Here is a 23,244-nt window from a genome sequence, read left to right on the forward strand (position 1 = left end):
ACCCTGTCTGCAGGGAAACAGTGCCAGGAGGAGTTTTTAGTCCTCTGCTGTTGGTCACATGTTCAAAAAAGAAAAAAAGCAGCTTTTGGGATACAGAGTAAAAATAAATATTTAACATCAGTAAACTGTTTTAAATGGTCATAGAAATATATATTTGACATCAAATCTTTTTATTTTTGCCAATAACATGGTGTGGACAGATTTCAGCCCGTGTCTTAGAATAAGGGGAAGCCTCCATCAATCAAGATGTAATATCCCACCCCATTGTGCTTAGCTGGTTAAAGGGTATGGAGGAGGGAGTGGGCTGTCTTTTAACACCATGTATATGCCCACATGTGTCACTCTGACGTCACATGGGCTGCTCAGATGTGATAGGAAGGAAATGCTCAGCATAGAAACTCACTGAAAACTGAGCATGTGCTGAGCTGCCAACACTGCTCTGCAAAATCCCCAACTGCAGTGAGGACATGAACAGGAGAGGGAGACAGAAAATAGCGGGATCAACCAGGTGTTTTTTGCAGACTACAGAAGACAGGTCTCATAGTGATTATGAGCATCAGGTATTTATTGATAATTTTTGATCAATAAATACATGGGTTTAATTACACTTTAACCGCTTTCCGACCGGCGCGCGACCATGTACGTCGGCAGAATGGCACGGACAGGCAAATTTAAATTGGCGTACAGGTATGTCCATTTGAAATTGCCGCAGTGCCACGAGTCCGGTCGCGGGTCCCGAGGACTCGATCGCCACGGGGATACCCGCGATCGTCTCATGGGGAAGCTGAACGGGGAGATGCGGAAGTAAACAGCATCTCCCCGTTCTGCCTAGCAACAAGTGACACTGATCTCTGCTTCCTGTGATTGGAGCAGAGATCAGTGTTCACTAACACACAGCCACGCCCCCCACAGTTAGTAACATGCCCCTAGGACACACTTAACCCCTACACTGCCACCCACTGGTTAACCCCTTCACTGCCAGTGCCATTTACACAGGAATCACTGCATTTGTATAGCAATGATTGCTGTATAAATGACAATGGTCCCAAAAATGTGTCAAAAATGTCTGCCATAATGTGTCATAATGTCAGATGTGTCCGCCATAATGTCGCAATCACAATAAAAATCGCTGATCGCCGCCATTACTAGTAAAAATAAAAATTATTAATAAAAATGCCATAAAACTATCCCCTATTTTGTAAACGCTATAAATTTTGCGCAAACCAATCAATAAACGCTTATTGCGATTTTTTATTTACCAAAAATATGTAAAAAATATGTAGAAGAATACGTAGGGCTTTCACACTACAGCGGTGCGCTGGCAGGAAGTCAGGGAAAAGTCCTGCCAGCAGCTTCTTTGGAGCGGTGTGTTTACCGCTCCTCCCCATTGAAATCAATGGGGCAGCGCTGTAATACAGCCGGAAAAACACCTCTATTGCGGCATATCGCCGGCGGTTTTAACCCTTTCTCAGCCTCTAGCGGGGGTAAAAGCGCCCCGCTAGCGGCCGAAATGCGCCGTAAATCCAGCGGTAAAACGCCGCTAAAAATAGTGGTGTTTTACCGCCCACTCTATGGGCAGTGTGGTGTGAAAGGGGTCTAATTCTAACCCCTAACCCCAATTTTATGTTTCAGAAAGGTTACCTCTTTGGGACTTTTAGGCCGGGTTCACACCGCTGCGATGCGGGAACGCCGCGAATCCGCGGCGTTTTCCCGCATCGCATTACTCCCGCCGGCAGTTCACACTGCCCTATGCGGACGGCTGGGAGTGTCAATGATATGTTAATGACACCCCCAGATCCGTCCGCATATCACAGTGCGATCTGCACACTCGCACAGGAATCGGATCGCATGGTGTGAACCCCCATGCGATCCGATTCTGTTGCGGACCAAAAAAAGGGTCCCGTGCGAGTTTGCTGCGGGAGCGATGCGAATTCAGCCATACTATCTGTATGGCTGAACTCGCATCGCTACGGAGATCGGATGTGATTTGCGGTGAGAATCACATCCGGATCTCCCCCCGCAGCAGTGTGAACCCAGCCTAAGAGCCCATTCACACAGGGGCAACACGACTTGTAGGCGACTTGAGTCAGGCAACTTGGACACGACTTGAGTTAAGATCACAGCGCGACTTGGGACGACTTCAAAACGACTTGTGATGACTTCAAGCCCGACTTGGGACGACTGGTAAGGGGGCGGGGTCACCATGTGACATCAACCCATGTGACCAACCCATGTGACATCAACCCATGTGACACCGCCCCATTGTCCCTATATAAGTGGCAGCGCAGGGCGGCTCTGGCATTCCGGCCGGAGAGAGCGTCGTGTCAACATCTCCTGGAGAAGAAGAAGAAGAAGAACGGAAGGCGGCGGCGGCGGCGACGACAGAAGACCGGGCCACCGCCTGTAAAAGAGCTATAAGAAGGCGCGGTGGCCCGGCAGAAGAACCGAAGAGGGGGACAAGACCCCCGAAGTCGGGAGAAGAGGCCGGGGGCGGGGAGGAAGAAAGCCGGACTCCTCCGCTAGTAAAAGAGCTACAAGAAGATAGCGGAGGAGTCCGGCGAGAAGACCCCCGAAGACGGAAGACCCCCGGAGCTGTGCAATAAAATATTTTTTCCCTGTGTTGTGTTTTTTTTTTGTACTTTTTTTCCACAGGTGAATGGGTAGGGGTACATTGTACCCCATACTCATTCACATAGGGTGGGGGGCCGGTATCCGGGGGCCCCCTTATTAAAGGGGGCTCCCGGATTCCGATAAGCCCCCCGCCCGCAGACCCCGACAACCAACGGCCAGGGTTGTCGGGAAGAGGCCCTTGTCCTCATCGACATGGGGACAAGGTGCTTTGGGGTGGGGGGGCCGCACGCCCCTCCTCCCCCAAGGCACCCCCCCATGTTGAGGGCACGCGGCCTGGTACGGCTCAGGAGGGGGGGGGCCGCCCGCTCGTCCCCACCCCCTTTCCTGGCCGGCCGGGTAGCGTGCTCGGATAAGGGTCTGGTGTGGATCTGGGGGGGACCCCCACGCCGTTTTTTCGGCGTAGGGGGTTCCCCTTGGAATCCATACCAGACCTAAGGGCCTGGTATGCTCTCGGAGGGGGAACCCACGCCAAATTTTTTTCAGAAATTTGCCGTGGAGTTCCCTCTTGAGAGCTGATAATTCTGTCAAAGTCGCCTCCGTATAAACGGAGATCCGACTTGGAGGCGATCTCCATTGAAATCAATGGGTACCAGTCGCCTACAAGTCGGATAGAAGTAGTACAGGAACCTTTTCTGAAGTCGGAGCGACTTCAGTAGTGTGCATTAAGACGGCTCTCATTCACTTACATTGCTTTTTAAATGTTGTCCGACCTGAGGCGACCTGAGGCGACTAGGGGCGACCTGAAGTCGGATCAGGAGTTGCCCCTGTGTGAATGGGCTCTAAAGGGAAAGGACAAATACTTAGTAGTATAGTATATTATTGAAAATTTTATTTACAACAAAATTAGACGTATGTGGGCAGGAACAGGCCACGTGGATGTAAGACAAACTAACAAGTGTATGGGTAAAAGAGAAAGGACGTGGGTCAGGCGAAATCCAAACCAAATGCAGCACTCCCCCCCGGATTTTGTCAAACCCCAATCTTAATCCCTAACCCTAACAAAAAATAATAATAAATAAAATAATTAATAATAATAAAAAAAAAATAACCCCCTAGTCTCCTAATCCTGATCCCTAACCCTATCAATAAAATAAAGAAATGTTAGTAATAAGTAAATAAATAAATAAATTATAAATAATTAATAATAATAATACATAAATAAACGAACCCCTGACCCTAATGTCTAACCCTTTCATAAAAAAAAAAGAATAAATACATACTAAATAAATAATAAATACAAATTCATGCAAAAGCTACAAAGCATAGCAACAAATGATTAAACTGATGATATTTTTCGTTATTGGCAAAAAAAAAAAGACAAAACGCAACGCTCAGGTGTGGATACAGCCTTGTGCCCTGGTGACAATGATGACAGGGGTCACCAGGACAAATAGAGGGTGAATCTCCCCAGCAGGGATACAGGCAGCAATAAAGATCCAAGAGGGATTCTACCTTTCCGTATTGTATTCAATTCATTTGCTCTGCTCATTTTGTTGCCCTTTTTACGCTCCATCACCACCATGGTGTCCAGTTTTGCAGGCGTAATCGCTGCGATTCTGCCCACGACTCGGAAAAAACGCTGCAAATCCCCGAATGGCACCCAAATTTGCGGCAAGATCGCACCGCGATTTGGGTGCCATTCAAAGTAACAGGGATTGCAAGGGCGTCCTGCGTTTCTGAATCGCGGGCGGTATCTCAAAGTATCGCAGTGCCCGCAAAAACCGGAAACGCCATGGTGTGAATGGCGCCTGAGTAGCTTAATTCAGGAAATAAACATCGTCATCATTCTTCTATCATTTACTTTCTGGCTTATCTGATGATATGTTTTTTTTTGTCATTTCCCAAAGCTGTGAAGAACTCCAGGACAGAGATCTTGAACTTAACCTAGAAAATTCCTCTTTCTATGACCAGTTTGCAATTGCCCAGGTAAGTAGCTAATAAAAAACAAATATAACGTTCGATAAAACCGATGAGCTTCTGTCCTTTGTCTCTCTAAATACACATATATGGCACGAATTGGTAAATAGTAGAACGGGATTTAATTGGATTAAGGTGTTAGCCCCCCCGTTCACATCTGGGCGATTTAACATGTCAATTCTCAGGCTATTGCTGTCCGCAGCACCCTCCGAATCGGTGCAATGCCGACTTTGCGGCGCCACACCAATTCCCAAAGTAGTTCCTGCACCGCTATTGGCGACTTCGGGGGCGATTTCAGTAGACATCTGCGCATGAACCCGCACAGATGTCTTTCAAATCATCACCGAACTCACACTGAAATGCTGGTTTGCAACCTCCTGTATTAAAGTGCCCCCCCACTCTGGATGAAGGAGCACAGGGTGCACCTTTTGGACAGCAGCATTGTCAGTCTGGCAGGGAGGGGAGTGTTAGATGAACTAGCAGATTTAGATACACTGACAAATTGAAGCCAAAATCCAGCTCACACTGTAGTTACACAAGCAGTTACAGCGGCAGTTCTTTTCTTTTGGGATGAAGATTTTACATGAATAAATGAAAGCTGATCATTGTAAAAACCCCTGTCAGTGTTCAATGAAGAACAGGGGAGGTCAGTGTGTTCTCATAGATATAATGGCACATCCAAAAATATATAAACAAAGATAGTACCCCTGAAGCTCCATACACACTATCAGATTATCTGCTGAGTTTTTCCTTCAGATTTACCAAAACCATGTAGTAGAAGGGCCTGCCTGATTGCATACACATTGAAACTCCTAAGGTTTGACCTCATATTATATGGTTTTGGTAAATCTGAAGGAAAAACTCAGCAGAAAAACTGATAGTGTGTATGGGGCTTAAGTGGACTTTAAAGGCATTAATATCTATACAAAAAGCATTGGAGAGTGATTTGAGGAGTAGCAAAAGTATTTATTTAACAAGATATATTAAAAACATGATGATTTAAAGTGGTTGTAAACCCCTTATGCCGTGTACACACGAGCGGACTTTTCAACATCCAAAGTCCGACGGACTGATTCCGTCAGACTATTCGATCGTGTGTGGGCTGCAACGGACTTTTGATTCACCAAAGTCTGACGGACTTTAGAATATGGAACATGCTTCAAATTTTTCCGACGGAACTCTGCCGGACCCGGTCCCTTCGAAAAATTTGCTCGTGTGTATGCTATTCTGACGGACTAAAACCGAAGCTAGGGCAGCTATTGGCTACTGGCTATGAACTTCCTTATTCGAATCCAGTCGTACGTCATCACGTTCGAATCCGTCGGAGTTTGGTGTGATTGTGTGTGGCCAAGTCCGCTCAGCCGAAAAGTCCGTCAGAACTCTGTCAGAACTCCGGCAGAACTCCGGCAGAACTCCTTCGGAAGTCTGTCGGACATAAGTCCTCTCGTGTGTACGGGGCTTAACAGACCACTTTAACCTACAGGTAAGCCTAGATTAAGACTTACCTGTAGGTGCAAGAAATACCTCCCAAACTTAAAAGGTTTAGGAGATATTTGCAAGAATAGCGTCACCGATGTCTTAGCCCTTGTACACAGGGTCGGAGATTCCGACGGAATGTGTCCTATCGGACCGTTTTGTCGGATAATCCGACTGTGTGTGGTCTCCAGCGGACTGTAAAACTTGTCCGTAAAATTTTCCGACAAAATGCTCCTATCGGACACACTCCGATCATGTGTAGCCTACTCCGATGGACAAAGTGCCACGCATCAAATCCGTTGGATTTTCCGACGCACAAAGTTCTCCCATAGTGATCAATGTAAGTAGACTTCCTATAATTCCTAAAACACTGGTTAAGAAGTTTAGATGAAATAATTACCTTGAGAGGGATTGTAAGAGCACAGTGTCCTGACCTGCTCTCTCAGGACATTGTGTGCTCTTATGCCCTGTACACACGGTCGGACATTTCCGACCACAAAATCCATCAGATTTTTTCCGAAACTTGTCTTGCATACACACGGTCGCACAAAGTTGTCGGAAAATGCGATCGTTCTGAACAAGGTGACCTCAAACAATTTAAATTTAAAGAGCTATCATATGGTACCAGTATCTCTCAGCCGATCCGGCGATACCGTATGAGTGTTGATCCAGGTTGCGTCCTTCAACTAAGCCTCCAGGCTCCTTCAGACAAGCCAGCCTTGCGCACGGCCTTCTCCTGAAGAGTCCTCCCCTGGGGTTTTCCAGTTGCTGGGCCTCTCCCTTTAGATAAGAGGGCACCGGACCACCTTTGTATCAATTGGCCCCGAACTCCATTCAGGCCTGTCCCTGCAGTTGTGTTGCCTCGGGCCAGCCAGCCCCAACACTTGGAATGCATGGTTCCGCACCCCAGGCCAGGAGGGCCATGGGGCTGGTCAGGAGGACCAGAACCAAACAGACAGAAAATAATCTCCGGAACCCAGAAGCACATGATGTCGGTACCTTAAATACCACCCCCCCCCCCCCCCCCCCACAGGGATGGTTTCCAGGGAATAGTGGCATTCAATACACCCAGCCAGACTACGTTTCCAACCTTGCCGGCGGTGGCAGTGACACCTGCGGTCAAGGAGAATCCAGTGCAACTCAGCTGGACTGGTGCTGAAACCAGAAATTTAGAAAATTAGCACCAAAAACCCAACTGTGGTTTCAGGAAAATTTACTCTGAAAAAACCATAGTGCCTGCTCGTCAAGAGCCAGCACTATACTAAGATAGTCTGATATATTCCTACCAGTGTTAAAAGCAAGCCTGCTGCTTTCCCAATTATTTGCACTCTGGCGTATTAATAGTGGAAACCAATATCCACTCTCTGCATTCCACACTTCGCCTGCATTTTAGGAGCCATTCATAAAAGGAACATTGTACGCGTCCCATGGAGCTCCCTATGCATGATTGGAGGTGAGGCCAGACACATGGCTTTGACAGGTCATGTGACGAGCTCTATTCCTCTTTCTGCTGTGCTTTATACATTTTTTATTTTTATTTTTAAAGCAACAGTATGGCTGTGGTAAGGCTATACCATACTTTATAAACAAGGCTTAATAGGGTTGACGTACTAAAACCGGAGAGTGCAAAATCTGGTGCAGCTCTGCATAGAAACCAATCAGCTTCCAGGTTTTTTTTGTCAAAGCTTAACTAAAGAAGCTGAGGTCAGAAGCTGATTGGCTACCATGCACAGCTGCACCATATTTTGCACTCTCCAGTTTTAGTAAATCTCCACCCTATGTGTCATAATTGATGTAGTATAGATTCCCTGGGAGGTGCCTACATTTTACTTCTGTAACCAGTTTAGTATGTTTATGTTGCTGACAAGTTTTATATATAACTAGGGCTGAAACAACTAATCGATTTAATCGACAACTAATCGATTATGAAATTAATCGATTAATATTTTCATAATCGATTAATCGGCCAGTAACAAAATGGGGTTAAAGTTAATGAGTCTGATGATATTTACTAGATTGTCCCTTTAATAGTATATCTCTCCTCTAATAGTATATACACTATATATCCTCTAATAGTATATACAGCATATCTCCTCTAATAGTTTATACAGTATATCCCCTCTAATAGTATATAAATGATATCTCCCCTATAATAGTATATACAGTATATAGCCTCTAATAGTATATACAGTATATAGCCTATAATAGTATATACAGTATATAGCCTATAATAGTATATACAGTATATCTCCTCTAATAGTCTATACAGTATATCTCTAATAGTTTATACAGTATATATCCCCTCCAATAGTATATGCATTATATCTCTCCTCTAATAGTATATAGCCTCTAATTGTATATACAGTATATCTCTCCTCTAATAGTTTATACAGTATATCCCCTCTAATAGTATATGCATTATATCTCTCCTCTAATAGTATATACAGTATATAGCCTCTAATAGTATATACAGTATATCTCTCCTCTAATAGTATATACAGTATATCTCTCCTCTAATAGTATATACATTATATCTCTCCTCTAATAGTATATACAGTATATCTCTCCTCTAATAGTATATACATTATATCTCTCCTCTAATAGTATATACAGTATATCTCTCCTCTAATAGTATATAGCCTCTAATAGTATATGCATTATATCTCTCCTCTAATAGTATAGCCTCTAATAGTATATACAGTATATCTCTCCTCTAATAGTATATAGCCTCTAATAGTATATACAGTATATCTCTCCTCTAATAGTTTATACAGTATATCCCCTCTAATAGTATATGCAGTATATATCCCCTCTAATAGTATATACAGTATATCTCTCCTCTAATAGTATATGCATTATATCTCTCCTCTAATAGTATATACAGTATATCTCTCCTCTAATAGTATATACATTATATCTCTCCTCTAATAGTATATACAGTATATAGCCTCTAATAGTATATACAGTATATCTCTCCTCTAATAGTATATACAGTATATCTCTCCTCTAATAGTATATAGCCTCTAATAGTATATACCGTATATCTCTCCTCTAATAGTATATACAGTATATCTCTCCTCTAATAGTATATACATTATATCTCTCCTCTAATAGTATATACAGTATATAGCCTCTAATAGTATATACAGTATATCTCTCCTCTAATAGTATATACCGTATATCTCTCCTCTAATAGTATATAGCCTCTAATAGTATATACAGTATATCTCTCCTCTAATAGTATATACAGTATATCTCTTCTAATAGTATATACAGTATATCTCTTCTAATAGTATCGGTATATAGAGTATCTCTCTCCTCTAATATTATATACAGTATATATCCCCTATAATATATATACAGTATATCTCTTCTGTCTGCTATTCTCAGAGTGGATTAGATATTTTGCTCCCTAACCATATAGTTGGTTATTTATATTTACTACTGCACAGAGATATTTAAGAATAAATAGCTTCTTTTTTTTTTTTTTTTTAACTTATTAACTAAATTATACACCACACTTTTTTTTTTAAGGTTATTAACCGATTAATCGATTAATGGAAACAATAATCGGCCAACTAATCAATTATGAAAATAATCGTTAGTTGCAGCCCTATTATAACACTTCACCAGGATACTTATCTTCAGCATGTATGTTGTCACTTCATCTTACAAATGTACGTAATTCCACTAGGACACCTATAGGTTAGTCAAATATTGTTACAAGATTGAGTGACAAAGATTCTGACCTTGTGAAAGCATCATGTTCTTGAAAACCCCCCATCTCATTTACCCAATTTAAATGCAAATAGCTGGTATAAAAGACGCGCCATTGATTTTCTAAGGGCTCCATTCATAGATTTGCAAAGTTGCCTTTTGAGAGTATTACCTTGCAGTGGTATCTTCTGATATGACTTTCAAGATGACTTTTAAATTTCATTTAATACATATAAGCAAAGGCTGACAGACCTATTATTGCAAGGCGGCTTTTAACGTCCAGTCTATCCTTACCCAACGCCTTTGTGTTTATTCATTTAACAATGGGGGAGACTCAGAAATTACATTTAGAAATATGTGTATTAATACACGTCACTAATACATTGAGTTGGAATTTTTCCCGACCAGACTAAGGCCCAAGACAACTCGCTGTCCCAATTTGGGTTCAAACATATTCCTATGGCAGTGAGGCCAGACTGTAGAGAGTGATCATATGATCTCAGACCCTACACAAAGATGCATTGGGGGTTATTTACTAAAGGAAAATTCACTTTGCACTGCAAGTGCACTTGGGAGTAAAGTCGCTGTCGATCCGAGGGGGACGTGCAAGGAAAAAACCCCAAAAAACTGCATTTTAGCTCGCACATGATTGGATGATAAAATCAGCAGAGCTTCCCCTCATTTCAGATCTACCCCTTCAATTTACAGCGACTACACATTTAGTGCACCTGCAGTGCAAAGTGGATTTGCCTTTCGTAAATAACCCGCTCTATTACATATTGAAGCATTTGTATCTTTCTGTTTGATCAGCTGCAGATCAAAGGGATGCACTTCGGTCTTCAGAAGAAAAAAATAAAAAAAGTTTTTTTTTTAATTAAACGTTTCTTTTTTTAACCCCTGATTAACTTAGTTTTCGCTAAACAGCCCTAATTAACTCCTTATTATCCTTATCCATTCCATTATTAATTTAATGCTGATTTTTTTATTTTAGTTTGTTGCTATTTTATTTACTATTAATATTTAAACTTTTTTGGTTTGTTAATATTTTTTACACATTTAACATATATTTACACGTTTCACATTGAAAAGAAGCACAAAATAGAAAAAAAAAACCACTTTATTTTCGTTTGTAAATAGTTTTGGTGTCATTTTAACCACTTACAGACCGGACCAATTTGCTGGTCAAAGACAAGACCACTTTTTGCGATTCGGCACTGCGTCGCTTTAACTGACAATTGCGCGGTCGTGTGACGTGGCTCCCAAACAAAATTGACGTCCTTTTTTTCCCACAAATAGAGCTTTCTTTTGGTGGTATTTGATCACCACTGCGGTTTTTATTTTTTGCGCTATAAACAAAAATAGAGCGACAATTTTGAAAAAAACTCATTATTTTTTACTTTTTGTTATAATAAATATCCCCCAAAAATATATATAAAATTTTTTTTTTTCCCTCAGTTTAGGCCGATATGTATTCTTCTACATATTTTTGGTAAAAAAAATCACAGTAAGCGATTAGCGATTATTGATTGGTTTGCGCAAAAGTTATAGCGTTTACAAAATAGGGATAGTTTATAGCATTTTTATTAATAATTTTTAATAATTTTTTTTTACTAGTAATGGTGGCGATCAGCGATTTTTATTGTGACTGCGACATTGTGGGGGACACATCGGACATTTTTGACACATTTTTGGGACCATTGTCATTTATACAGCAATCAGTGCTATACAAATGCAGTGATTCCTGTGTAAATGACACTGGTAGTGAAGGGGTTAACCAGTGGGTGGCAGTGTAAGGGTTAAGTGTTCCTAGGGGTGTGTTACTAACTGTGGGGGGTTGGGCTTTCATTTAGTGAACACTAATCTCTGCTCCAATCACATGGAGCAGAGATCAGCGTCACTAGTTGCTAGGCAGAACGGGGAGATGCTGTTTACAACGGCATTTCCTCCATTCAGCCGCCCCGTGAGATGATCGCGGGTATCCCCACGGCCATCGAGTCCGCGGGACCCGCGACTGGACTCACGGGGGTCCCGACCGGCACGCGAGTGCTGGCAGGGCGGCGTTGAAGATTGGACGTACCTGTACGCCAATATGCCTGCCCGTGCCATTCTGCCGACGTACATCGGCGTGCGCTGGTCGGGAACTGGTTAAACAGGATAAATTACGGAGTAAAATGTACCCTTTTTATTTATTAACACTGGAAAAAAAATTTGTTTTGTTTAGTTTTGTTACATTTAATTGTTTTAGGATTGCGGAAAAAAAATTGTTGCAAGACACAATTTATGGAAAGCTTTGTTGGTCCTTAAAAAATATATTTGTATGACCTTGTTATCTCAAAGTGATTGTAAAGGCTCGTTTTAACCCCCCCCCCCCCCCCCCCAAAAAAAAAACATGTTATACTTACCTCCTCTGTGCAGTTGGTTTTGCACAGAGAAGCCTGATGCTCCTCTTCCCGGGTCCCTCTTTGCTGCTCCTGGCCCCTCCCTCCTATCGAGTGACCCCACAGTCAGTAGCTTCCTATTGGGACACTGGAGCCAAGTCACACCTCTGTGTGTCCATTCAGACACAGAGCCCCGACCCCACCCCCTCTCTTCCCTGATTGTCTGACTGACTTTGATTGACAGCCGTGGGAGCCAGTGGCGCTGCTGCTGTGTCTCAGCCAATCAGGAGGAGTGTCTTGGACGGCTTATACATTTGTGGACATCACTGGAGAGAGATGGGGCTCAGGTAAGTAATTAGAGTGGTGCTGGGGTGGCTGCTACACACAAAATATGCAGAATGCATTATGATAAAAAACCTTCTGCCTTTACAACTCCTTTAAGTTATTGTAAAGTTATCACTGAATAAACAAGTTCATAGAAGATATGCAAAAAATGTCTCTGGTCCATAGGGGTGAGCAGGTGTGAGAGACAAAGTGGTTAAAAAGCTTTGAAGGAAAGCTAACATTATTTGATATATGAGGTGTGTCTAAAAAGTTTAGTGAATGGTCCTATACCTCAATGGCAACATGGGCCAGGTGCATGCACATGCAAATGGCTTTCCAGAGACATGTCAAGAAGCGCCACCTACCTCGGAGTACATGTGACCATCAAGGTAAACCCACTGCGGGCAGTCAAACGTAGTCAGTGTGAGAGGTAGGGTCACAGTGCAATGGAGCACTGAGTGAACATCAAATTCTGCTACAAATTGGGGAAAACAGTGACAGAGACCCATGAAATGTATGGGACGGAAGCCCTGAGCAGAAAATGTGTTTACGAAAGAAGGGACTGAGGATGAGCCACGTTCGGGTTCGGCTGTCGACAATCAGCGCGATTGAGCAATTGATGACTGACTCTACGATTGATGGCGGAGGAATTGGGCATTAGCAAGGACGCGCTGCGCACCACAATATGTGAATATTTTGGTAAGCAGAAGATCTGTTCCTGGTTTGTGACAAACTGAATGCAAAATGGATGGAAACCCCTGGAGATTTCATTACCATGTGTGATCAGGATCCATCCTTTCTGTGACCATTGTCGCAAAGGATGAAACTTGGTGCTACTAGTTCGATCCGGAATCAAATTGGCAATCGATGGAAAGACATTCATCGTCTTCCTCATGACCCAAAATTAGTTGCCTGCAAAAGTCCAAGGTCAAGACAATGTTTTGCGGACGTGGCGGCAATCCAAGAATGTGTGGCAGCGGTTCTACGATCGATTCCTAAAGAGGCCTTTGCTGACAGTTTCCAGAAGCTTTATGAATGTTGCCAAAAGTGTGTTGGGAAAGATGGAGATTATTTTGAAGGCCAATAAAGGTCATTTGTTTGTATCTTCTGTTTTTTGTTTGTGTAGCACTGACCCCCGAAGGAGCTGCTGGTTTGATTGAGCTTACCGTTACCTTCTTGACCTCGTCTCTGTCTAGGGTTTCCCGTGGTAGATGGCCCAAAGAAATGCAGAAACTGACACTGGATCTTCTTTTGGGGTATTTATGTGAAATAGAAACAAGATCTCTCAGTTTAGGGTAGAGGGTTAGGAGGAAGTTCAGGTACTGCCAAAAATGGAAAGTCTTTATAGAAGGAATCCAGAGAATAACCGTTTCACAGCTGCATTTCCACAATCCCCGGATAGACCTCCTCTCACTAGGCCTAGCAGCCGGTAGGGTGTTAAGTAAAGTAAAGTCTCTGCCACAGACTTCAGCGTAGAATACTTGAGAAAAAAAAAAGTCTCTGCCACAGACTTGAGCGTAACTGAGGGACCTAGGCAAATTTATAGAGCTATCATACGGTACCAGTATCTCTTAGCCGGTCCGGCGATACCGTATGAGTGTAGATCCATGAAGTGTCCTTCAACTGAGCCTCCAGGCACCTTCAGAGAAGCCAACCTTGTGCATGGCCTTCTCCTGAAGAGTCCTCCCTTGGATGCTTCTCAAGTTGCTGGGCCTCTCCTTAGATGAGATGGCACTGGACCACCCTTGAATCACCAGGCCTCGACATCCATTCAGGCCTGTCCCTGCAGTTGCTTCACCTCAGGCTATCCAGCCCCGAGACTTGGAAATGCATGGAACCGCACCCCAGGCCAGGGGGGCCATGGGGGCTGGTCAGGAGGACCAGAACCAAACAGACAGAAAAATCTTCTGGACCGGAACCCCGTAACACGTGATGTCCGTACCTTAAATACCACCTCCCAGAATGCTCAGCAGGAGAACACACCCACTGGGCTGGTTCAGAGAAAAACTTGGCACCCAATACACCCAACTAGACTGCGTTCTACCACTTGCCGGCGGTGGCAGCGACACCTGCGGCCAAGGAGAACCCAGTACAATCCAGCTGGACTGATACTGAAATCATAATTTAGTAAAATTAGCCTTAAAACTCAATTGTGGTTTCAGGAATATTAACTTTCAAAAACATATAGCACATGCTCGTCAGGAGCCGGCGCTACATTTGTTTTCTGATACCATTTACCAAAACTTTTTAGACACACCTCGTATTATTTCAGCTCACTGGAATTGACAAGGGCGCTGTTTCTGCCTGGTATTTTTTTTTAGATATGCTTTCAATGTGTGTACCAACGAGGATAATGTTTTTTCTTTTTCTAGTTTGGTCTTTGGGCTGCCTGGCTTGCGTGGCTGGGAATTTCCGTCCTTGCGTTTTTGAAGGTCTACCATAATTACAGACAGGAGGACCTGTTGGACAGTCTTATTCAAGAGAAGGAACATTTGATTGGAAAGTCGTCATCTAGACATTCTATGCATGAAGAGAAAAGTGGAGTGATATAACCCAACAAGAAAAGCCATAACACATTGCGACATTTTGAAAATGAAAGCCTACAGTGTATCCTTTCATTTGCTTTACTTCCTCATAATCAATTCTTACCTAGGGGCACAGTGTTTTTTTTTTTTCCTCTCTGCCATTATTTGTCAATGTGCAGTTGGCACTGTTAAGAGATCATGTCAGCCATATTGCAACAAGTCATATCAAGTGTTTGCTGAGATAGCTACATGCTTTTAAGTTTTAAGGGTAAAAGGTTGGTCTACCTAATGGTGATATTTTACTAATAGGTGGAAATTAGTGTGCTGGGTCAGCCCTGGCTTCTTATGTGTCTTAGCTCTTGTACACACGGTCGGAGATTCCGACAACCAAATCCGTCGGAGTAATTCTGACGGATTAATTCCGGAAGAGGTCCGGAAGTGATGTTGCATACACACGGTCGGACTAAATTGTCGGAAAATCCGTTTGTACATAACGTGATGACGTTATTTCGTTACGACGGGACTACGTTCAGGCTAGTAGCCAATAGCTTTGGTCTAGGAATTTGATCTGAGCATGCGTGGCACTTTGTCCGTCGGAGTAGGCTACACATGATCGGAGTATGTCCGATAGGAGCATTGTGTCTGAAAATTTTACCGGCAAGTTGGAAAAGTTGGTCCGTCGGATATTCCGACGGAAACAGTCCGATGGAGACCACATACAGTCGGAATATCCGACAAAACAGTCCGATAGGAAACATTCTGTCGGAATCTCCGACCGTGTGTACAAGGGCTTAGATACTCCAACACTGAGATCTTCCTGCCATAATGTCCCTGGCTCTGCTTCTACCCACTACGGCGTTCCCACTAACCTTTGTGTGTTCCAGCTCCTTCTGTACAATAAATATTACAATCCAACAGGGAAAGTGGGAATCCCTTCTATTGCCCACAGCAGAGCCAGGAACTCGCCACTGAGAACATACAAATTGAGTCCCAGAGATATATATATAGGTGGTTTACCTCTCCAGCATCTAACCAACAACAGGAATATCAGTGTTGGGTGAACTAAGCCTTTAAGTAATTCAGTTGTATACAAGTTTGATTTAAAGCGGTTGTAAACCGCTGGACTTTTTTTTTTTTTTACACCCTGCAAGGTAAAGGCATAATGTGCTAGTATATATCATATACCAGCACATTATGTTAAACTTACCTTAAAACAAAGCCCTTCCGCGCCGAGATCTCAGAGCTGCAGGCGCTCCCATCTTCACCTGTCTTGCTTCCGGGTTCGTGGGCTCCGGCTCTGTGACTGGCCGGAGCCGCAATGACATCACTCCCACACATGTGCGTGGGAGCCACCGATTACGGCACAGTGCTCGGAAGGAACAGCGCAGCTGGCCGTTCCTTCAGAGAGCATGCGCCCGTGATGTCACTGCCTGCATGTAATGTAAATATATCCTAAACCGCTCCCGTTTTAGGAGATATTTACACCACCTATAGGTAAACCTTATTTTAGGTTTACCTATAGGTAAAAGTAATGTGTGGAACTTTACTTCCACTTTAAGCCAAAGCTACAGTATGGTGTTTTCTTGTTTTTGTTTTCTGTAGGATCCATAAATTGCTCTTGTGAATGGGCGAGTAGTGTGGGGCAAACAAGAAAAGTGTTCAATCAACATACTGAAATCAAGGGTGTTCTGTAGTTCAACGCAACCAGTCAGAAGTGTAGTTACCGTGGAATCTTTTTTTTTTTTTTTTTTTACTTTTTGGATAGATTGGACGAGAATTTGCTTGTTTTTCACGTTTTTCTTAGGCCCCTTTCACACTGGGGGGTGGGAGTGGCGTCGGCGGTAAAGTCGCGCTATTCTTAGCGCCGCTTTACCGTCGTTTTAGCCGCTGTATTCGGCCGCTAGCGGGGCAGTTTTAACCCCCGTTAGGGGCTGAAAAAGGGTTAGGGACAGCGGGAGGCAGGCTGCAGGGGAGCGGCGAGCAGGCAAATGGAACAACATGTAAATGAAAGGAAAAAATTTATTTTTTGCCTTATCGACTATGTAACTATGCGACTATGTAACAAGTCAATATGAACCCTGACTCAAAAAAAAACAATGCTTATTATCAAAAAAGTGTGTAAATAATTAAAATATATATATATATATATATATATATATATATATATGTATGTATGTATGTATGTATGTATGTATGTATGTATATATATATATATATATATATATATATATATATATACACATACACATATACATCCAGTGTTTCACAAGGTGCTGAAGATTCTTTAGCAAGCTTATCTCTTTAAGCCTGTTAAGATTATGAGGTGGGACAGGTAAGTAGTAGTGGAGATTAATTTGATTACCTGTCAGCTTTTATTGCTGTTTGTGTCCCTATTGAGGAGATTCACCCTCTCCATTTGTCCTGTTTACCATCATCATCGAAAGTCAAAGTAAAAGAAAATCCCAAATTTTGGGACGTCCCCAGAAAAATAAGAGAGGGGGAATCTTCCAATGGGGACACTAGTTCTTGTGACCTGGGGACCCCAAAGGGATTCCCTTAATTTGCAGGGATTTCCTCTCACTTCCTGTTTTGGCTATGGGATAGGAAGTGAAGGTAAATCTCCCCAATGACAAACAGATAGCAGAAAAAGAAAGAAAAAACTGACAGGGGTTATAACCATCCCCCGCTCTATCCAGAAAAAAGTTTTGCTTATAGTTTTTAAAATTGGGATAGAATTGCTTCAAACTATATGTAAAGCATAACATGGAACATATTAGGTCTCTTTTGGTCTGCTAAGAATACAATTAAAAGACTTCTGTTATATCTGATTGATAAGTTGAAAAATTCCCTTTGATCTTTGCCAAAAATCTTGTGACATGCTGAATCCGGTGTTTTGCCAAGAACTGCCCCCCCCCCCCCCATCGGATAGTGTCCGCCCTGTACTGCGCAGGCGCAGCACGGAGGACAAGGAGACTCCAAAGGTCTCCAAAGATGAACGGCGCCTGCGCACTTGCTAGTACCTTCTGCCCTGAGTCCAGGTTCAAGCCCCACCATGCAAGTGGGCATACAGTAGATGATGTTAAAGAGCACATGGTAAGAGGGCCCCTCGGGGGCTCGCTTCGCTCTCCGCGCTTCGTGCACGGCCTCACTTCGCTCTGCAATTTTTTATTCTAACTCTGTGTCCACTTGGATGGTGGGGCTAGAACCTGGACTCGGTGCACAGGCGCCGTTCATCTTTCGGAGACCTTCGGCGTCTCCTTGTCGTCCATACTGCGCAAGCGCAATACAGGGTGGACTCTATCCGACAGGGGACAGTATTTGACAAGACACCGGCCATAGATGGTTTCAATCTTAGCCAGTCCATCAATCAACTTGAGTACAATCAACCAGCATGTCATATTTTCCTCATGCGATTATTACCAGCGACTATAGCAATAATGACTGTATTCTCCTGGCAGAGATGTCTCCCCCTGCAGGGAGAACACAAGAGGGACTGGTTGAGAGTAAAATTATCTATGGGCAGGCTGGATGTACCCAAGTCGATCCATCGATTGGCTTGGGTACAACCAGCATGTTGGATTTTCAGCTATGATATTGTCAGCGCCTCTCACCGCCCCCCCCTGCCAGGAGAACACAATAGCTCAATGGGAGGGATTCACCCATCAACACAATGTTGATGGGGGAGGGGTGTGATTTTCTTTTCTGCAACCACAGGTATTGCGCAACTTCTATGGCCAGTTTAAGTTCATGTGCTGACTGTTATCAATTACATTGTTCTCTGAGGACTGCAGAACCACACCCCTCTATGTCAGGGATAATAGGAGGAGGGCACGCTTCCGTCATCCTGTCTTGCTTCTGTTGGCCTGATACAGAAGGCCAGTGAGTGTTGTCACCCTGGGATTGGAAGCATGCTACTGGCTTAATCACCAGGTGAAAATAAAGGAAAAAAAGCTGGGCTCTAAAAGCACCAATAAACATTTTGGTTGTTTCCCAGTCCTTGTGATTGGTCTGTATTGTTTATGGATACCATTAGAATCTACAATTGGTTGCATTGGATTACTGAACACCTTGCATTTTGTACAGTATGGATAAATACAGGCCATAGAGTTATAATGTGGCTTCCAACAAAGCGCTCCTGTATAATCTGCCATGGACAAATAGTGCTGAGGAGAAACACTTGTGCCCCGTACACACGATCGGATTTTCCCACAACAAAACTGTGGAATTTTTTCCAAAGGATGTTGGCTCTAACTTGTCTTGCATACACACAGCCATTTTTTTGGCCAAAAATTCCAAACGTGAGAACGCGGTGATGTACAACATGTACGACGAGCCGAGAAAAAGGAAGTTCATAAAACAGTGCTGCTCCTTCTGCTTGATTCCGAGCATGCGTAGAACTTTTGCGTATGCGACGGATTCGTGTACACACGATCTGACTTTCCGACAACAAGTTTTGTTGTCGGAAAATTTGAGAGCCCGCCCTCAAACATTTGTGGGCGGCAGCAAATGTTCGATGGAGCATACACAAGGTCTGTCTTTCCAACAACAAGCTCACATCCAACATTTCCCGTCGGAAAGTCCGACCGTGTGTACGCAGCATTAGAGTTTTATGGACAGGCAAACCCCATTGTGTGCTTAAAAGTGGGCTTTATTTACTAAAGCTGGAAAGTGCAAAATCAGGCTCACTTCTGCATAGAAACCAATGAGCTTCCAGGTTTTATTACCAAAGCTTAATTGAACAAGCCGAGGTTAGAAGCTCATTGGTTTCTATGCAGAAGTGAGCCTGATTTTGCACTTTCCAGCTTTAGTAAATAAACCCCATTGTGTACTTAAAAGTGGGGTGTGCCTGTAATTCTTAATATATCCAGCAACTTGAATGTGCTAGTATTATAACAATGTAATGTGTTTATGATTCGTTTCATTTGAAAGAAGCAGCAATTTTGTGAGCAAAATCAAATCTTATGACATAATAGTACAATGCTAAATTCTCATGAATGTTGGGTCACAAGACAGAATAGCTGCTTATTGATGACCTTTAAAGTAGGCAAGTTTGTGTTTAAATGTGCAATTGCTACCTTTCAATCAGCCTCAGCTACAAGCACTTTAAAGAGGAAGTAAACTCTCCCACTCTGATGCTTCTCTTCATTTAGTCCATTATAAGAAGTCATTATCAGACTATAGCCGCTGTAATCCAGCCCAAATCGCATATTACTTACTGTTTAAAGAAACTTTAATAAACTTGTTTCAAGGGGTTAGGCAGCGCCATCTTAAGTATTGTTTTCTGAGTCCACAGTGGAGTGTATTTCCGCCCTTACATTGAGCACTTCCTGTACTGTTAACCAAGCCTCCTTCTCAATCCAACGTTTCTATGGCAACCCTGCTTCCCTGTTCATAGCTGACTTGTTTATTTCATAGTATTTACTTGTGCCGATGTATAATGTTTGGCTTTGTCAGACTTATCAGCTTCAGCTGATAAGACTGCAGTAATGGCCAAGTTTAGACTGTATGTGAGATCACATGGTCACATGGTGTGTAGGAGGAAGCTCTGAGTGATTAGCAGTGTTCAGTGGTGTGCCGTAGAAGTCCTGATAACAGATAGATAAGACATAGACAGTGTGCCTTAAATCAGGGGAGATCTGGGCATGCTCAGTGACTTCATTCTACAGAACAACAAGGATTACAACAATACTAAGCAAGTAAGGAGATATCTACAAGCAGTGATCATTAGGGTTTTTTATGCTGATTTACATGGGACAAAGTTGTGGGGGAGGGTTTACAACCACTTTAAGATGTATAGATACATTTACTATAACAACTTGAAAATATGTATTAGCTTAAAATATTCTGTTACTTTACAAAAACTGCCAACAGGTCAAGCCAACAAACCAGAGGCAGGTTCCTGCAGCAGCTTTTAGACCCCTTTCACACCAGGGCGTTAGAAATAGCGCCTGCAATCCGCCTTAAAAAAGCTGCACCATTGTTTGTAGTGTGAAAGCCCCGAGGGCTTTTACACTACAGCGGTGCATTGGCAGGACGTCAGGGAAAAGTCCTGCCAGCTGCTTCTTTGGAGCGGTGAAGGAGCGGTGTGTTTACCGCTCCTCCACCGCTGCTCCCCATTGAAATCATTCCAGTGTGGTTGTACAGTGAGTCCGATTAGAACAGATCACATTGGGTGTCTCGGTCACCCTGTGCCCCTATTAGAGACACAGAGTGACTTAGACATAGGAGGTGAATGGGGAGCTGAAACAAGGGTTTCCCAACCTCCCCAAGGAATTCTGGGTTCCACAGGCCACCCGCCCATAGTGACTCCCGTCACAGAGCTATTGTGGTCAACCCCTAAGAATCTGACACGCTCCACTGATTGTTTAAATTTTCTGCTACCTCAGTCAGCACCCTTTTTTATCATGTTATTTACTTCCTGGGAATTACTATATACTTTTGCTGAGGAACAGATGGCATAAAACGAATAAATAGGACCTCTGTGGGGGTGTATCGGATTAATCTTCATATATAGGGGGCGTAAGGCAACCTTAGATGCCAGTTGTCTTATCCTACCAGGTAATTTTGATGACCATCCACTTTATAATCAGTCAAACCACTAGTAGTATATATTTACATATGAAGTTTCGATGGCCATAGTAAATTAACTTGATAGTATCAACATGCCAGCTTTAAAATTGTATGTAACATCAAAGTAGGGGATCAGTTCTGGGTTAGATTAGGTTCGTTTTGAGGCTTTGGGGGGTTCAATGTTTAATTTGTTTAAGCAAGAACCACAGCAGCTTGAATTGCACAGAATTCTGGGACATGTAGTCCATGAGTTGCCACTGCTTTCTGCCCCCCCTCCATACTATGGGATGGAGAGGAATAGGACTGGCGTGGTCACATGACCATTACATGACATTCCTAAAAGAAAGGTATTTATCTAGAAATTTAGAATAAATAAAGTGTGTACAGTATTGTCCAGGGGTAGAGAAGGGAACTAAATGATTATTTTGATTCCCGGAGTTCTGATCTAAAGCCAAAACATATATTTTTTTAATATTGGATCGCTAAAGAAATGCGTAATGCGACCTGAATCTTTTTTTTTTATTAATATTTGGCTTTCTGCATACCATTGGGGAGATTTTTCCCTCACTTCCTGTTTCAGAGCTGTAACAGGAAGTGAGATGAACTCAGTTTTTTTACTAATACACCCACAAGTGTTACTATGGGAGGTTAATGAGGGCTGAATGAAAACAACAGATCTCCGTACTAACACAAGTGATGTCAGTACAGCGATCTCCCTCCGCTGTGCTTTTGTGTTTTGACAGGGGGACTGGCCCCTGCCAGGACCCAGTGATCAGCGCTTGTTGAACTGGCCGATACTCAGCATGTGTGTACCAGCCTTAAAGGGGTTGTAAAGCTTAGTTTTTTATTTTGTAAATAGGTTCCTTTAAGCTAGTGCATTGTTGGTTCACTTACCTTTTCCTTCAATTTCCCTTCTAAATGTTTTTTTTTTCTTTGTCTGAATTTCTCACTTCCTGTTTCTCCTCAGTAAACTTCACACCATCATCTGAGCGGTGTTTAGTCAGCCAGAACAGCTTACTAAGGAGGAACAGGAAGTGAGAAATTCAGACAAAGAAAAAAAACATTTAAGCCGCGTACACACGGGCGGATTGTATGGCCAACTTAGTCCGTCAGACAATCCGACGGACAGTCCGTCCTACTTTCGAATGAACGGACTTGACCACACACGGATGCACAAACAGTCCGTCGAAAGCTTGCGCGATGACGTGTACAGCACGTACGACGGGACTAGAAATAGGAAGTCCAATACACAGCAATGCAACCTTCCGCCGTGTAAATCCTTTCTGAGCATGCGCCATACTTAGTCCGTCGAACTAGCCTACTGACGAGCGGATTGTCCGCTGAAACCAAAGTCTGACGGACAGTATTACGGAAATTCCGAAATACTTAGTCCGCCAGACTGCACGCTGAAAAAGTCAGCTGAAGCCCACACACGAGCGGACTGTCCGCTGAAATGTGTTTCAACGGACTAAGTTGGCCAGACAGTCCGCCCGTGTGTACGCGGCTTAAGAAGGGAAATGGAAGGAAAAGTAAGTGAACCAACAATGCACTAGCTTAAAGGAACCTATTTAGAAAAAAAAAAAAAAAAACCTTTACAACCTCTTTACACCCACAAGTGTTACTATGGGAGGTTGATGAGGGCTAAATGAAAAAAGCAGATCACCGTACTAACACAAGTGATGTCAGTACAGTGATCTCCCTCCGCT

At 43.2% G+C, this 23,244-nt stretch overlaps 1 protein-coding gene across 3 annotated transcripts in view; it reads left to right on the top strand.

The window, feature by feature from the left end:
* Positions 1–23,244, top strand: part of TMEM179 (transmembrane protein 179) — a 64,555-nt gene that overhangs the window by 13,133 nt on the left and 28,178 nt on the right. For 2 of the 3 annotated variants that reach the window (XR_013269960.1, XR_013269959.1), the window contains exons 3-4: positions 4,479–4,557; positions 14,816–15,050. Coding sequence is in view for 1 of the 3 variants with exons in the window: in XM_077466811.1 (XP_077322937.1) it covers positions 4,479–4,557; positions 14,816–14,995 (259 nt within the window). In the remaining 2 variants the exon portion in view is untranslated. Of the gene's footprint in view, positions 1–4,478; positions 4,558–14,815; positions 17,106–23,244 lie in introns of those variants that run through there. The other variant, XM_077466811.1, reaches the window with a different exon arrangement.

The sequence above is a fragment of the Lithobates pipiens genome, unplaced genomic scaffold (assembly GCF_037356315.1).
Source record: "Lithobates pipiens isolate NorthernLeopardFrog02 unplaced genomic scaffold, aLitPip1_a1.2 Scaffold_37, whole genome shotgun sequence".
Lineage (NCBI taxonomy): Eukaryota > Metazoa > Chordata > Amphibia > Anura > Ranidae > Lithobates > Lithobates pipiens.